The sequence below is a fragment of the Pezoporus wallicus genome, unplaced genomic scaffold (genome assembly GCF_028554395.1).
Source record: "Pezoporus wallicus isolate ANWC-B61680 ecotype Strahan unplaced genomic scaffold, APGP_CSIRO_Pwel_v1 contig_6566, whole genome shotgun sequence".
NCBI lineage: Eukaryota > Metazoa > Chordata > Aves > Psittaciformes > Psittacidae > Pezoporus > Pezoporus wallicus.
Window position 1 is genome coordinate 1,781,302 of NW_026638763.1, and position 15,445 is coordinate 1,796,746.

Below are 15,445 nucleotides of genomic sequence, written 5' to 3' on the forward strand. Positions count from 1 at the left end.
TTTCCTCTACCCATAATCTGTATGAGGAGGGAGAAAGCGTGCAGTGATAATGGTGGGATGACTATTACCAATTCTGATACGAGGTCTGGATTTTGGGGGAGGCAGGAACAGGAAAGGCAAAACCTGCCATCCCAGATACAAAGGCCACCTACACCTAGTTTAACCTGGGCCATACAGACTGTTCTTTCACCCTCTGCCTCCTGCCATGGAATTTTAGGTGGTCAAGCAAGGGTGGATTGCCATGTTGGTGGCACTGTTCCAGAGCTCACCATGTGTAGGTGATGCCCAATAATAGCTTTCTGTCCTGGAACCTTAGGTGTGTGAGCCAGGGCTGAACATCTGAATTTATGGAGCTGGGTTCTGGGGCACCTGAAAGCACTGCCTTGAGCAGCAGTACAGAGATGGGAGTTTTAGGTGGCAAAGTGTGGATTGCCATGTTGGTGGTAGTGTTCCAGAGCTCACCATGTGTAGATCAGCCCAGTCCACCTCGCGGGAAGGCAGCATTAGCTCCATCTCCTCCCGGTGGAACGGCCATTTGCATGTCTAGACCCATGGGACAGGGAACAAAACAAAGCACCCAGAAACCCTTTTTTCTCACCCATCTTCCTTAGCCCTCCTGCACTTCTGTAATTTCTCTGTAACCTCAGGCTAAAAAATCCAACCTACCTTCTTTTACAGTGTTGAATATGAACACAGAAGAGGCAATGCAATTTTTAAAAGAAATGTTTTGGGGTTTGGGTGGGATTTTTTGCTTGCTTTAACTGAGTGGAAAATCCTGACAGAGCTTGTACAACCCCACCTGCAGCTGATAACACAGAGTGTTCCAATAGAGGGTGAGGCCTCCAGCTGCAGGAGGTCATTGCCCCCTAAATCTGTTCTCTAACATTTTAAGTTAGCTCTTCCTTTCAAAGGGAGAAACAAGGAAACAGGAATGACCAGCACAGGGTGCTAACTTGAGTGTTTCACATCATCCATCCATGTTTCTGCCTTCCCAACAGAAACAAAACAGTTTGCATGCCAGGAAAGCCAGTTCTGTCCTAAACTATTAACAACACCTCCTGCCTAATTAAAGAATCATGTCTGGGGAACCCAACCAGCAGCATGTGCTGTTAATAATGTAGAGCAAAGTCTTTGGCTGCTTTCAGCTTGATATGAACAGGGAAGAAACCGAGGACCTCAGCTGTACCTTCAGAACCAAGTTTAAAGTACTGGCTGCTGAAGACAAGGCTGGGGTTCTGGAAGCATTACTTACACTGGGGCTGCTGAGGGGGAAGGGGTGAGAACTGGAAGCAGCAGAACACCAGCACAACTTTTTGAAGAAGGAATTTTAGCCTTTATTCACATTTGCTGCTATTTTCAACAGCAAATGCAGCTGGAATCTAGAACTAAGTACAACAATGAAACAGAGATGTACAATAGCAGCATGTCTTTCCTGCAATATCACAGCATGAATCTGTGTCAATCAAGGATAATTCTCCTCACTCCCAGACTAGACACATACACTGAAGCTGCCTTTCTTTGTCAGAAGAGGATTTAAAATCTAGACCTCTTCTGTACAGTATATCCCTTTATCAACCCAACCCAAAAGTTTCAGGGGGTGTGCGCTTCCCACTATATCAGACCATGGGACACACAAAAAGGGATTTAGAAGCCCATTCGCTGCTATTCCACAACACAAGTGGAATATGATAAGAAAATGCCCTGTTTAGGGCGAGAGGGTTAAGAGTGGGGGAATCCAGGCTGCATCCTAAAGGAGCTGTTTAAGCCCTACCACTGCTCTGCAGCATGCAACATGCTCCTGAGACAAAAATGGGACCTGAGAGGACTCTGCTGCAGCACTGCGTTAGGTAACCAATGCACCAGCACTGCCAGCTCCAAAGCCTCGTTTTCTCCAGTAAAGCCCCTGCTGCCTCCTCCGTGCTTCCCTCATGTTCAAAGGATATAGGGAATTTCAACAAGACTATTCAGAACCAGATTATCTGGAAAGCACAAGCATGTTGGCTATTTGTTAACATCTTAGAAGCTACTACCTGTCTAAAATTAAGTGGCATGCCAGAGCTGGGTGTTTTGTACTGCAGCCTAGAAAAGCCCTGACAATATTAGGAGTCTCGTTCCACTGAAGTGTGATCTATCTACCCTAGGGAAACATTCTGAAATGCTTGAACCAACTATGGGGAACAACAAAACTGGGATGAATAATATCTGCATAAACAGAAAAACACCTCAAACTGACCTTCGGGTTATATTCTCTTGGATAAAACTGAACATGAAACAGTGATGCCACCTGAGTTTGCAATAAGATCTGCTGAAATAAACCAAACAAGAAACACAATACAATCCCAGAACAAGCTGAAGTCTGGAAATTGCAAAATCTTCATCTTCCAATGGGAGATGATCAATTCTTCATATTTGGAAAGCCATCTACTTAAAAAGAAAACAAGAAATACTAATAAAGCACACCAGCAGGTGAATTCTGTTTGTACACACTCAAACTGAACTAAAAGGAACATCAGCAGTTTTAATACCCCAGAAAAAACACTAGAAGCTTTAACAGTTTTGCTAGGCAGTGCAGAAATACCCAGCAGAATTAGGCTTCCTAGCTTCAACAACCAGAAGAAAGAAGTAAGTACAATAAAGTATATCATCTTTGTGCAACAAATCATACTTGGGGGCATTTTTTTATTAATTCAGTTAATTCAAAATTAGGTTCCCAAACCATCATTTAGGAGTACATAGACTCAATGCGTTTCACGTTTCTCAAAGCACTGTTTTAGTTGTGCTTTGGATGTTGGGTAATATTTAAGGTAAAAGCCGTTTTTAATAGTGCACTGAATACTTTAATAGCACCACAACTCCTGTTAACTGCTGCCTACCATTACGTTTAGAAAACAGAAGAAGGTTAGAGGGAGCTGTTCAAGTAAATGTGACAGCCCCTCCCTAATGAGAATAAAAGGACTTTCCAGTCCAAAACACAACTTCCAATGAAGTTCCTCCTTCCAACTTAACAAATATACAAGATCTAGAAACATTCAGATCCGACTCTAGGCTAAGTCAGCCAAATAAAAAAGCAAAATTCCATCATGCTTTACTTTAAAGCTGAAGTTGTTATACATTACATACTGTGTAATATAGCTTGATATAAAACTGTAATACAGCTTGATACAAAACTATTATCTGTACAACTCCGGACATTCATCAGTTTGCAGGAACATAAGGCTCCAAGGTGGTGTTTCTCAATGGACACTTACCCTTCAGGAATGTCTGAAGCTATACGCATACCAGAATTAGGACAGATGAGCTTGGAGCAAAATCTTTTAAACATATTACATGTTTCTTACTATGGAAAGGTGAGAATTCTTTTCCCTATTACCTACTGACAACCTGGCTTTTTCACAGCTTCCTCATGATGGAAGTAAAAATTGTTATAGGTCAGCATCTCTTTAGCAAAGCAACAGAGAACAAAATGCTATCATAGGAATAATGACTGTAAAGCCCACACACCATTTAAAAAATACCAAACAAATCATTTGACAGGGAAAGCACAACACATTCAAGGCCATTAAAACCTTAGTAACTAAAACTATTTCCAAGTGTAAGATTTTATTTTATGAGTGTACATCTGTATCTGCAGCCCTGGACAAGTCAGTGGATTAATACGGAGTTCTCTTTTGTCAAATTTATGTTGATTCAGAGAGGCATCTGTAAAAGCTCACAGGGCAGTCAAAGCGCAAAGTAACAAACTTATGCCACACTAATCCTTTCAAAAAGAAATCAGACAAACATGAATCTTGGTTAAGATTCTTTCATGCTCTTCATTGCTTTGCATGTAAAATCCTATCCCATGCCTCTGTGTATTTAACACAATCTACAGTCAGTCTTTCTGACAAGGACTGAGGTTAATGACTTATAAGCATCTATTTGTATATTTAATGCATCTATGGAAGCTTTTCTAGCCCAAGCTCCTGTTTTGTCTCACTGGACAGAACCGCTCTACTCTTAGTACAGTTCTAGTATCTAAGGTACAGCAGTTCTGTTCAAGTTAAGGCTGTGTTGTGGTTTACTCATGTACTACAGTAACATGTGTGCAAGCATCTGACTAGAGAATTCAGTCTGAAAAGCTACATTGAATGGGTGGCAAAGATACCCAGATATGTAAAACTATCATCAGCAGTAATGCTACTCATCTTGGAAGAGGTGGTATTGATTAAAGCCAGACTGACTCCTTGACATCCTTGAAACAGGGGCTTTGAGACTAAAATCAAAGCGTCAAGAATTTGGTGCAGTCTGGGGAGGAAACAACGTGGAAGAATAAATATCGTACCGATTGTGTTTGTAGGCAAAAGTAAAGCTGGAGCATTGCTAAGAACATCTGGGACAGTGCAGGAAACCTGATAGTGGCACTGCTAGCAGTCCTAAAGTAAGCAGAATACCAGGCTTATTAGGAGACAGAAACAAGCATCAACTCCAGGATGTCTTCTGCAGGAGTATACCCCTGGAATTCTGGGCTGTGTTTTTAGCATGTTCAGCTTGCTGCAGCTTCCTGCAGCATCCCGTGCTGTGTCATCCTATAAGGTGTCCTTTAGCATGAAAAAAAAAAAAAACCTAAAAGAAATACAAACTTATTCTGTTAAGATTTCTACTCCAGAACTCATCCATCAGAGAAATCCTCAAGTTTTAAACCAAAATTGAGCCTGTGCTGTGCTATCTTTATGAACTGCTACACAAGGACTGGCCATTAGGTGTCAGCTTTGTACAGAATGTTTGACAGTCTCCACTAAGTTAATCAGTACCATAGTTGACATAATAAACCCAGCAATATACTTAAAGAGCTAGCAAGCCAGCCTGTTTACAGATGTTCTGCTAAACAGCTAGCAATGCTGAGAAGCTATTGCTTCCGTGGATTCATTCACATCCTTCTTTCAGAGCTTTATACTAAGTTACTTACTAATCTACTCAGGCTATACAGCTACACAAATTTGGGGGGAGGGGGGAAGGTATTTCAATGTATTTCTGTAGGCTAGAATACCCACTTATTTACTGGATTTCCTTAGAATGGCAGAGGTCCTTGCCACAATGGTATTGATGGACAAGCCACTTAGGATACCATTGTTGTTTTTCTTCACCTCCAGCAAAGCAGCCAAAATTGCATCTCTAGATGAAGAAAAGAAAGAACTGTTTACATAACATGTTGTGCATGTGACTTAGTTACCATGGATATTTGATCCATTAGAAATAAAGGCAGAAAGAAATCCAAATCCTCTCACCTGCTAGCCTGTGGATGAAGTCCTCTAAGTTTCTCAACTAATTTGGTAAAACTGCTCAAGTTCAAATTATCAGGTAAAACAAAGACATCATATGACTTATTGGAGTAAGATGTTTTGAACAGGAAGTTTTCTCCAGTATCCTAGAATTGCATCAAATAAGTACAATACTTCAACTCATTTTTGTAAGTAATACATCTCTTTACTACTAATAAATATTCCTGTTATGGAAAACAAATATATGGCAGCGACAGATTCAGCTCAATGTTACTCTGATACAACCAGTCAGTCATATTATCCAATCTGTACATTATAGAATGGGTTGTGTTGGATAGATTATTTATTAGAAATAAAACTACTACATGCAGAACCCACTTGGCGCACTGTGTACAGTTCTGGCGTCCTCAGCGTAAGAAGGACATGGAATTATTGGAGCAAGTCCAGAGGAGGCCATGAGGATGATAAGGGGGCTGGAGAACCTCCCATGCAAAGACAGGCTGAAAAAATTGGGGCTGTTCAACCTGGAGAAGAGAAGCTGTGTGGAGGCCTCAGAGCAGCTTCCAGTATCTAAAAAGGGCTAAAAGGATGCTGGAGAGGAACTCTTCATTAGGGACTGTAGTGATAGGACAAGGGGTGATGGGTTCAAACTGAAACAGGGGAAGTTCAGGTTAGATGTAAGGAAGAAGGTTGTCCCTGTGAGGGTGATGAGGCGCTGGAACAGGCTGCCTAAAGAAACGGTAAATGCTCCATCCCTGGCAGTGTTCAAGGCCAGGCTGGACAGTGCCTTGGGTGAAATGGTTTAGCGTGAGGTGTCCCTGGCCATGGCAGGAGGTTGGAATTGAATGATCTTAAGATCCTTTCCAACCATAACCATTCTATGATTCTATTATTTATATGTAACTGACATTACCACTACTTTGAATTAGATCAGATATACATTTCCCAGGGGCCTAGAATGTTTAAAAGCTAAATCCCCAAAGGTAGCATATCTGTATAGTTTATGAAAGCAGCACCAGCAATTACTAACTGCCTTATTCTCCAAGGACCAAGCTGAGTGAATATAAAATACTAAAACAGAGATGTTTCTTAGATTTATATTAAAACCCCCAATAGCTGCCCCTCCAGTATCCCAAAATCTTTCTTGTATAACATTACAGGACGTTCACTTTAAAAAAGCATTACCAGTGGGAACTCAGGAGAAAAGCAAGATGAAAACTCAGTGCTGATTACTGGGTTCCCAGCTGGTTTAGGATTAAGAAAAAACACATGGAGTATCAGAGTTTGATGCAGGAGCAAATGACTGGTGCTCTCTTCTGCAGCAGCATGCCAGGAATTTATTACTGACACATAGTATGTTTTCCTATCCTAACATCATTCTCTACACACTAAAAATGCAACATGTTACAAGATAAGTTTTAAAGTTCTTGATTTGCCGTATGAAGGATCCTTAGTAATAATTATTTACCTTTTGTTTGACTTCAAGCAAATAAGGATCTTCAGTAGATGGTTTCCCATCAGGGCACTTTGTTTCTGAAGGTACATGTGTAGAGCAAGAGGTTTTTGAAGAAGTTATTTTCTCAGAAGCAGAAGCAGTGACAGGGGCTTCCACAGAATTGGAGGCTGAAGTGAGTGTGTTACTTTGATCATTTCTCTGACTCTTCTCAGCAGGTTGGATTTCACACGAAAGCTTATTTTTAAGCACTTGGGAAACCATATATTTACTCTCTGATACAGTATTTACGATTCTAACAGTTATTTCTTTTCCTTTTATCTTTTTCTGGTTCATTTCCTCTACAGCTAACTTGGCTTTACTAATGTCTTTAAAGGAAATAAGCGCGCATCTAAGGCATAAAATTTAAGAAAAAAAGAAAAAAGAAACTAAGTAAAGCACATTAAATTATTCTCAGTAATAACACATGACAGTTCTCAGCTTTTGAGCATTAACTGTATCTCCATTAAACTCAACGGAAAATTTCAGGCTCAACTTCTCATAAGGTGAAAATCTGTCTGGAATGACAAGCTTTTGTCGACCTATCTATATCTCTGTTAATTACTGAAATGAATGAACAACTACGTCCTCTCTCCCATGATTTACTTTGACAGAAAAAAAAATAATCTGAAACAAGTAAAACTTCCATTAATATACCTGCAGTTATTAGATTCCGCAGAGACAAAAATGTCACAGATATGATACTTCTGGAAATGTGATCTTAGATCAGCCTACAAAACAGAAGAATATTCTGTGGCAAGTGTATAATACGAAAGAATTCAGAAAGAGGCAAGACATTACTGCACTGTGTAAATAAGAATAGACATACCTCTGACACTGAGGAATTTAGGTCATCAACATGAAGAAAAGAATACTCACTTCCACTCTTTGCTCCTAACAATGAATGTAAGAAAGCAAGTGTTACTATTTTTGTTCCAGTTCAAGCTAACATCTAAGTAGATTTCAGAAAGCCCATCACTGGGACCCAAGCATCCAAACACAGACCATTCCTTCTTCAGAAGTCAGTGTGGAGAAGGGAGCAGAAAAAGGAGGAACGGGAAAAAAAAAAAGAAAGATTTCCAGCTAGGTGACTGGCTAGACATTTACTAAATTGAGTTTAACCACTGTAGGTGAAGTTTTCAAGGAAAATTGTGGGTGAAGGGAGCTGAATATCTGTACAAGGATACATGGCAAGTCAATGAAAAAGAATCTGAAAACCTAGAGAGCATTTTTTCCAAGCTTACTTATGCTTCTGGAAGGATCACAATATTCAAATAACCAACATTAGGTACAGCAGCTTAAAGCACACAACCTCACCTCTTAAATCAACTGTGTCTTGTTCTTGTTGCTTTTTTGTGTCTTTGGCTGTTACTGAAAAATTTGCTACTGTCAAGTTCTCTTTAGCATCAAACCAATCTTCATTCCCTTCTTCATTTTTCACACAGCCTGGACGGTTGAAATAAATTTCAGTGTGTAAAAATTCAGACCATAATATGTCATATGAATAAATAACAAATCTCTGTGCTTAAGAAGATTCCAACTACCTACATGACTTGATACTAGATTACAAAGAGGTGACACATACCAGTTTTCCCTTCTTATTTAAGTAGCAACTTTTTGTTTCCAATATGTCAAGTATAGATATAGAGAGAGCTGATATAATGTTAAACATTCCATCACAGAAAGCACAGCCGAGTATCCATATATGTTTTACATGGGGTTTGGGATTTTGCTAACAACTTAACCAACAAATAATACTTGTATGAGAAGCAGATGGCTTACCACGTTCCTCACCCTGATCTTTAGGTTGTTCTTCCAAAGTCTTGGATGAAGTAGAGTTACTTGGCTCACCTCCATCACTAAAACCTTCAACCTGTGGTTTGTCCTACAAACATGTCACAGCACTTGCAGCTCATTATACATTATTTTTCTGAGCTTCAAAATATTAATTGATTAAACAGGTACATTTTTAATAGTTAACCTACTGATTGTCTTCAAGAACCCCCCAAGTTACTTTATTTTGAAAGGACCATCAAAATTCTGGTCACGTGAGCTGCTTTGGCAATTACTGACACAGAATCCCTGCCTGAGCTCTTCAGACTGTGCTCGTATTTGCATATACCTAAAAGGAGATCATGCTTCACAAAATTAATGTCTATGAAACTCAGTAATGAAGAAGTCTGTACCATGGTGTCAGAAATCTTCCTTTCTTGCAGTTCTGATGCTTTAGAATCGGATTTTCTTTTGCCTGAAACAGAACTAAAACAGTGCCAAGAATTTTATACAAAATATGGCACATTTTTTTTTGTTTTAAATTCTACAGTGATATACCAAGTACTCTGAAGTCTTCATTTAAGGCATTTGGTTGCACCCTGAGAGATAAAACTATGTTCTAGGTTTATGTCAGGTTGTTTTTCTTTTATACCTAGATGGCTTCCTGCGTGATGTTTTGATGGATGTCTTTACAATTTGAAATCTCTGAGCAGTTTGTGATTAAATTAATGCTTAACAAGAAATTTGAAAAAGATCACTACTTGTTTACCTGATGCAATAAAAACTTCTTGATGAATTTGTTTTAATATCCACTTACAGGAAGTAACAGGTTATGGTTCTTAAATGTGCAGAACCATGTGCCTTCCTGGAACCTTAAGTGATTTTTCTTTCTTCCTAACTGCATTATAATCTCAGCAGAACAACTGCTTGTATGCCTAATATTATCTTCGTTAGTAGCAAAGTCTTTTTATTCTGGCAGAGGTTTTGTGGGGTTTTGGTTGGTTGGTTCTTTGGGGTTTGAGGTTGCAGGTTTTTTTAACACAGATAGCATTAAGATTACAGACAAAGACTTCAGTAGTGAAAGCAGGGAACCAGGAAAGTTATCTGTAAATTGAAAATTATTGCTATAAAGATAGTAAAAATGCAGCTGCATAGTTTGCAGACTAGAACACTGCAGAGTGAAAATATCCTTAAATCACTGCACGCAGAGTGCTATGCAAGTTTTTCAGCTAAACAGTTTGGAGAAACAAGATACATCCTGAAACAAACAACATGTAAGATTAACTTCTCTTAAACTCACTTCCTTATTTTAAAACATACCACAAATGAGAACTACTTACTCAGTGCAGAGATCCTCTCTGAACAACTGTCAAACAAAGAAAAGATTTGTCTTAGTTTTCTGGAGGAAAAGAATTTCTGTTGGAAACAAAAAGCAATTAAGAAATTACCTTGGAGGGGACATAAGAAGAGTAGATTTGGAAAAACTTCATCTCAACTGATAGCGGAGAAAGTGCACTTAAAGGTGAACCCATTTTTATTTTCATTTTCATACTGTTGTAATTCTTTTCTAGCTCTTCCAAAACCAATGAGAGAGATGAATCTAATTCTGATTTTTCATTAAATCTGTTAAAAAATGTGTAAGAAAACAAGATGAACTTAGACTTTTATTTTACTGCTTCTAGATTTGCCCAAATATTTCAGAGTTTTTAAAGATTCCTCTACATCATGTAAGAACATGAGCTCACTCCTAACACAGAATCCCAGACTGGTTTGTGTTGGAAGGGACATTAAAGCTCATCCACTTCTAACCCGCTGCATGGGCAGGGACACCTTCCACTAGACCAGGTTGCTCCAAGCCCCATCCAACCTGGCCTTGAACACATTAGTAGCTCTCTTGAGCCCTCTCCTAAGCTACAGAGCAGACACTATGTTAAGGAGATTTTATAAATATCCATGGCACACTAAAGTGTTCAAAGGCAGTACTTCTTGGTTGAATTCCAGATTCACTACAGGGTGTATACTTTACCACCTAGAGTTTGCAATCACCACCCCCTCCCTGCCTCACCTCATTTCTTATTTACCACTTCCTCCCCAGTTCCCCCTCTATGCATCGCATTCACTCCTGAATGGACTCTCTATACTATTTCTCCTGTAGAGAAAGTAATTCCTGGAAACTATATTTTGCTGGGTCTGTGTATGCTACAGAAAAAATCAGGCCGAAAATAAAGACTTCACAGTTACCAGAATGTAAACTCTTTTCGACAACAATGCTAACTATAAAGACTATTACAAGCTACAGATAGAATACCTCAGTAACATTTAAAACCCATGCCTTTTAACTAAGTTATCCATTTCATTTAAAAGGACATTAAAGTACATGCCTAATAAAACATCTGTTTTCCTCCAGAGCCAGTTTGTAAATCTTCAAGCAGTGCTGGTAACACATATGAAAATGAGCATTCAGAATCTGCAATTCTGCTTCAGTCGCTCTCTCCAGTATTTTCTGACAGTCAGTTGATGCAGAATTTTTCACAGCTTGTTCATCAAGGAGTACCAGCCTTTAAAATAATAAATAAAACCTTGAAGCCTTCAATTAGTATTTTAAGTTCTGATTGAACTCAGCTCTCCCCACACATCAGATTCTCCTCTCACCATTCCTCTGGCCCTTCGAGTGGGCTTCCCCCAGTCAGCCAGTCTATTATACTGTAAGGCCCAGAGCCGGAGATACCTTTCTAGATAAAACCTCACAAGCACCCAACTGACAAGAATCAAAACTTCCCTCCTCCACTGGCTGCATTCTTGCTAATGCAGCCTCAGGACATGGTTTCCTTTCTTTGCCATACAGAGGCACTGCTGACTTACACTCAACTTGTTCTTGGCCAGTCTGCAACTGCAGACGGAGGATGTCTAGGTCTTTGCTCAACTTCAGGAGGTCTTCAGCTCATGCTTCTCACTTGTCTAGGTCCCTCCTACCCTCTAGCGTAGGAGCCACTGCTGTCGTGGGTTCAGCAGTAGCAATCTTTTTTCCCCTTCTTGGTAGCTGGTGCAGTGCAGTGTTTTGACTTTCGGCCTGGGAACAGAGCTGATAGCGATGTTTTGGTTTGGCCAGGGACTTTGTGAGCCTCATGCTCTGCCAGGGAGAAGGGGAAGCCAGGAGGAAGCAGAGACAGGACACCTGACCCAAACTGACCAAAGAGGTATTCCATACCACAGCACGTCATGCCCAGGATGTAACTGGGAGTTAGCCGGAAGGGCTGCGGGTCTGCAGGGCTGGAGGAGGTATGGGTCAGAGCTTGGTCGGGCTGGGGGGGGGGGCAAGTTATCGGTCGGCTGGTGCTGAGGTGTTGTACTCTCTTCCCTTGTTATTTCCTTTATCATTATTATCACTGGTGGCAGCAGTAGTGATCTCTGTTATACCTTAGTTACTAAACTGTTCTTATCTCAACCCGTGGGAGTTGCATTCTTTTCGATTCTCCTCTCCGCCCCTCCGGGAGTAGGGGGAGGGAAAGAAGGGGGGAAGTGAGTGAACGAGTTACCTGACTGGGTTTAAACCACGACAACTGCCCAGCAGTCTTTTAATACCGTCAGTTTTGCTAAGTTACAACCTTCTAATCATAACAAAAATAAATAACTTATCTAGCATCTAGAATTCTAAACCTAGAACAATTTATAACCCACCTGTCAGTGCTTATCTGTAAGTCACTGCCACTTGTCTCAGTTTTGGATTCCTGCTGTTCCTAAACAAAAATAATATTTCAAAAGGGTCTGGATTAACATTTGTATGGACCGGTTGTGAGCAACTTTCAGTTAAAAATAGTTCTATCAAAATTCTTTGGTTGTCAGTTGGGTTCTTTTTGTAATTACCTGAATTTGTGAACTTCTTTCAGCTATTGCAGCATCGCCATCTGAGGGCTCTTCCAGCTTGTCAGTAACCTGTGAATGAATTTCCTCTGTACTACCAGCTTCATACGAGCAGTCTGTATTACAAGCAACATCTGCACAGTTTTCACAGCACCATCCCATCCATCGAGATGTGTTCATCGTTATCTCTGTATTAATAGCCCTGGACAAGAGACGAACCTGAGCACAGGTACTTCTGCTTGTTGTAAAGCAAGCTCTAAAATCGGAACTCGCATCAACAACCTGGTTAACTGCAGAGGCACAGGCAGTGTTTATCAAGCTTTCACAATGCTCCAGCTCTGAGTTCAGAGAGTTGGGATTTCCAAGGGAGGATTTATCTGCAAGTTCCACACAAAAAAAAGGTTTCTTGTTAGTGAGAACTTCAGAGATTGCAATATGGGTTTCAGCATCCTTTGCAGTGCAGTCAGTGCAGGTGGTACCATGTGTGCACATGCCAGATTCTTCACAACTGCAGAAATCCAAGTCCTCTGCATGTTTGCAGACTTGCATGCATACTACAGGGACCCTTTCTATCAGAGACAGTGAAGGATTGCTTTGCTTTGCTGAGATGCTGTCGATGTGTCTGCCAGTTTTTGCAGACATTACTTCGGTTACAGCCATTGGGGGTGGCAGCGTGCCATCAATCAGTGATATGTCTTTCACCTCTCCATCTTCTAAACTGTCATATACAAACAGATTTGGACAGACCCCATGAGAATGACTTTCAAGTGTATTTCCACAAACAACACTATCATACTCTGTTTGCTCTTCCTGATGATCACAAGTCATGCCACTGCAATCTTGCAGAGACAGAGAGTCCTGAAGCAGGTGGGGAAGCTCTGGCATAGCTGCTTCTGGGGAGGTCTGGTCATCTATGATATACTCAGAAGCAGAACCACAATCTTCTAACAGGTCTGTGAGATTTTGTTCGTGTATGACTCCACCCCCTGGAACTTCACAAATGGAGTCTATCAGACCTAAGGTTTCAATTCCTGTAGTTCCCCTTAGTTCAGAAAACTTACTCGAGCTATTCTCATCATCAAAATCTTGCTCGTGAGCACTGAGATACTCCAGCTGTGAATCTTCACTCAAATAGCTTTGTCTGCAATGATCACACCCCCTGCAATTGAAGTGCGCATCATCAGATGCGCTTTCCAACCCATCAGCTTCTTTCTTGCTTTCATCTACCTTTGCATTACAAATTCCCATCCTCTTTTTATTACCCATTTCAAGATCTGCATCTGAATATGAAATTAAGTACGGTAAATTTTCCTCTGACAACTTTAATTCAGGAACATCGGCAGAACATGCCTGGCCAAAACCAGAGTGGTTGGGTCCTGCTGCAACATCTCCCATGAGCATGTGCTCAGGTTTCTCAGAGTAAGAAGAAAGAAGGAAGGTCTGATTGAAACATCTTTTTTTGCTTTTAACATCACTGTTCTTTTCCAATTCCATCGCACAAACACTTGAGCCCTCTTCCTCAGCAGTAAGTAATCCACACCACTCACTTCCACTGCAAGTTCTCAAAGTTCTCAGCGTCTCTCTTCCTATCACTTTCTCACCTTAAAAATTAAGAGAAGTTTGAGGTACTTCATGGTATACAAAAAGACATTACTGTTTAAAAAGTACATTAAATTAACCATCTTATTTTCACCTACTGCATGCCAGTATAGAAGCTAGGAATTATACGATACTATAGATATCCTAAGAGCTCATGGAAGGCTGTTAAAAGAATTTGCTGTTCTGCTTGTGCGACTTCTATTGAGTAAAAGTATCCCAAAGACCAACCAATCCAATTTTCTTACACTTCTGGGCAGTTTCCATCCTCTTACCACTGAAGCATTTCTCGTCTGAATCGTCAGAATCCCTGGTGATACACAGCAAGCTATTTACAACATATGCTAAGTTCATGACAGCACACAAGGTGCTTAGATGCATGCACTGACTCTGAAAGTCAAGGCGCTGATGGTTGTGGATTCAGTGACCACAAATGACCTCATGTCACTCCTGACTGCAAACTGGCCTGTAAGTACTCCTTGCTGCAGAAAGCTTACAGCTTCTTGAACTAATCAGTACCTTTATTATAGGTAAGACCCGTTCGAGACCTATGAAGACTACTTAAATTAGTGAAGAGGTGGTGGCAGTGGCATCCACTGGTTCTCCTCCACCAAGCATCATCCTTAAAACTAATATAATTTTAAAAAAGAATAATAAAACCCATTTAAATAATTTAACAGAAGTCATCAGTAAGAGCCAGCCACCCTTCAAAAACACCCTTTACCATGATTTTATTAGCTTTAGTACTCTACCTTCATCCCCTAACTGAAGTTTTGAGTGAAACTAAAGGTCTTCCTGTAACACTACTAAAGCAATTCTCAGATGGCTACACAGAAATCACAACGTATTATCCCCGTGATCTTTGTTCCCCACTTAAGGACAAGAATCAGAACAGCTCTATCCCCTAAACAACAATAACTTGGCTACTACCAACAGCCTAGGCGGTTAGAAACCAGCTCTGGTATTAAGTGCGGAGCGGGGAGCCACAGCGGGGCCGCAGGGCGGGGGCAGCCCGGTGTGTCGCTCACCCGCAGGCAGGGCACCACAGCTCCGGTAACGAGCCCGTACCGGAGTGGAGTGGAGCCGAGCCGAGCCGCGCCGCTGCTCCCTTCACCCCTCACCTCACACACTCAACCGCTTCCACAGCCCACCCACCCACCCACCCACCCAGCTCGCGCACAACGGCCGCCAGCCGCCGCTGCCCCGCCCGCGCCTCCAGCCCGTGACTGAGCGAGCTCTGGCACGTGATTGGCCACGGGAAGAGCTCTAGCACGGGATTGGCCGGCACTGCTCCTGCTGCCTCCCGGCGCCCTGAGGGTGGTTGGGCCCTGCTCCCGCTCCCGCTCCCCTCCGGCGCGCTCCCTCAGGGGAGCGCGGGGTGCGCCGTCAGCGCGGCTCTCACCACAGGATAGCCCAGCAGCCATTAACGGTGCAGTTTATTGTGAACAGTTGTCAGTTCTTCCCC

General features: G+C 41.4%; 1 protein-coding gene across 1 annotated transcript; it reads right to left on the minus strand.

Annotated features, from left to right (window-relative positions):
* Nucleotides 1–5,030: 5,030 nt before the first annotated feature.
* RBM44 (RNA binding motif protein 44) lies at nt 5,031–14,834 on the minus strand. Its single transcript, XM_057412230.1, is given in 17 exon segments — nt 5,031–5,151; nt 5,265–5,404; nt 6,727–7,102; nt 7,408–7,481; nt 7,580–7,674; nt 7,756–7,763; nt 8,034–8,196; nt 8,533–8,635; nt 8,937–9,009; nt 9,864–9,889; nt 9,972–10,146; nt 10,905–11,081; nt 12,202–12,260; nt 12,388–12,937; nt 12,939–13,003; nt 13,006–13,985; nt 14,733–14,834. Coding segments are annotated over 16 exon segments (3,078 nt in total). The 5' UTR covers nt 13,879–13,985; nt 14,733–14,834.
* Between the last annotated feature and the right edge of the window lie 611 nt (nt 14,835–15,445).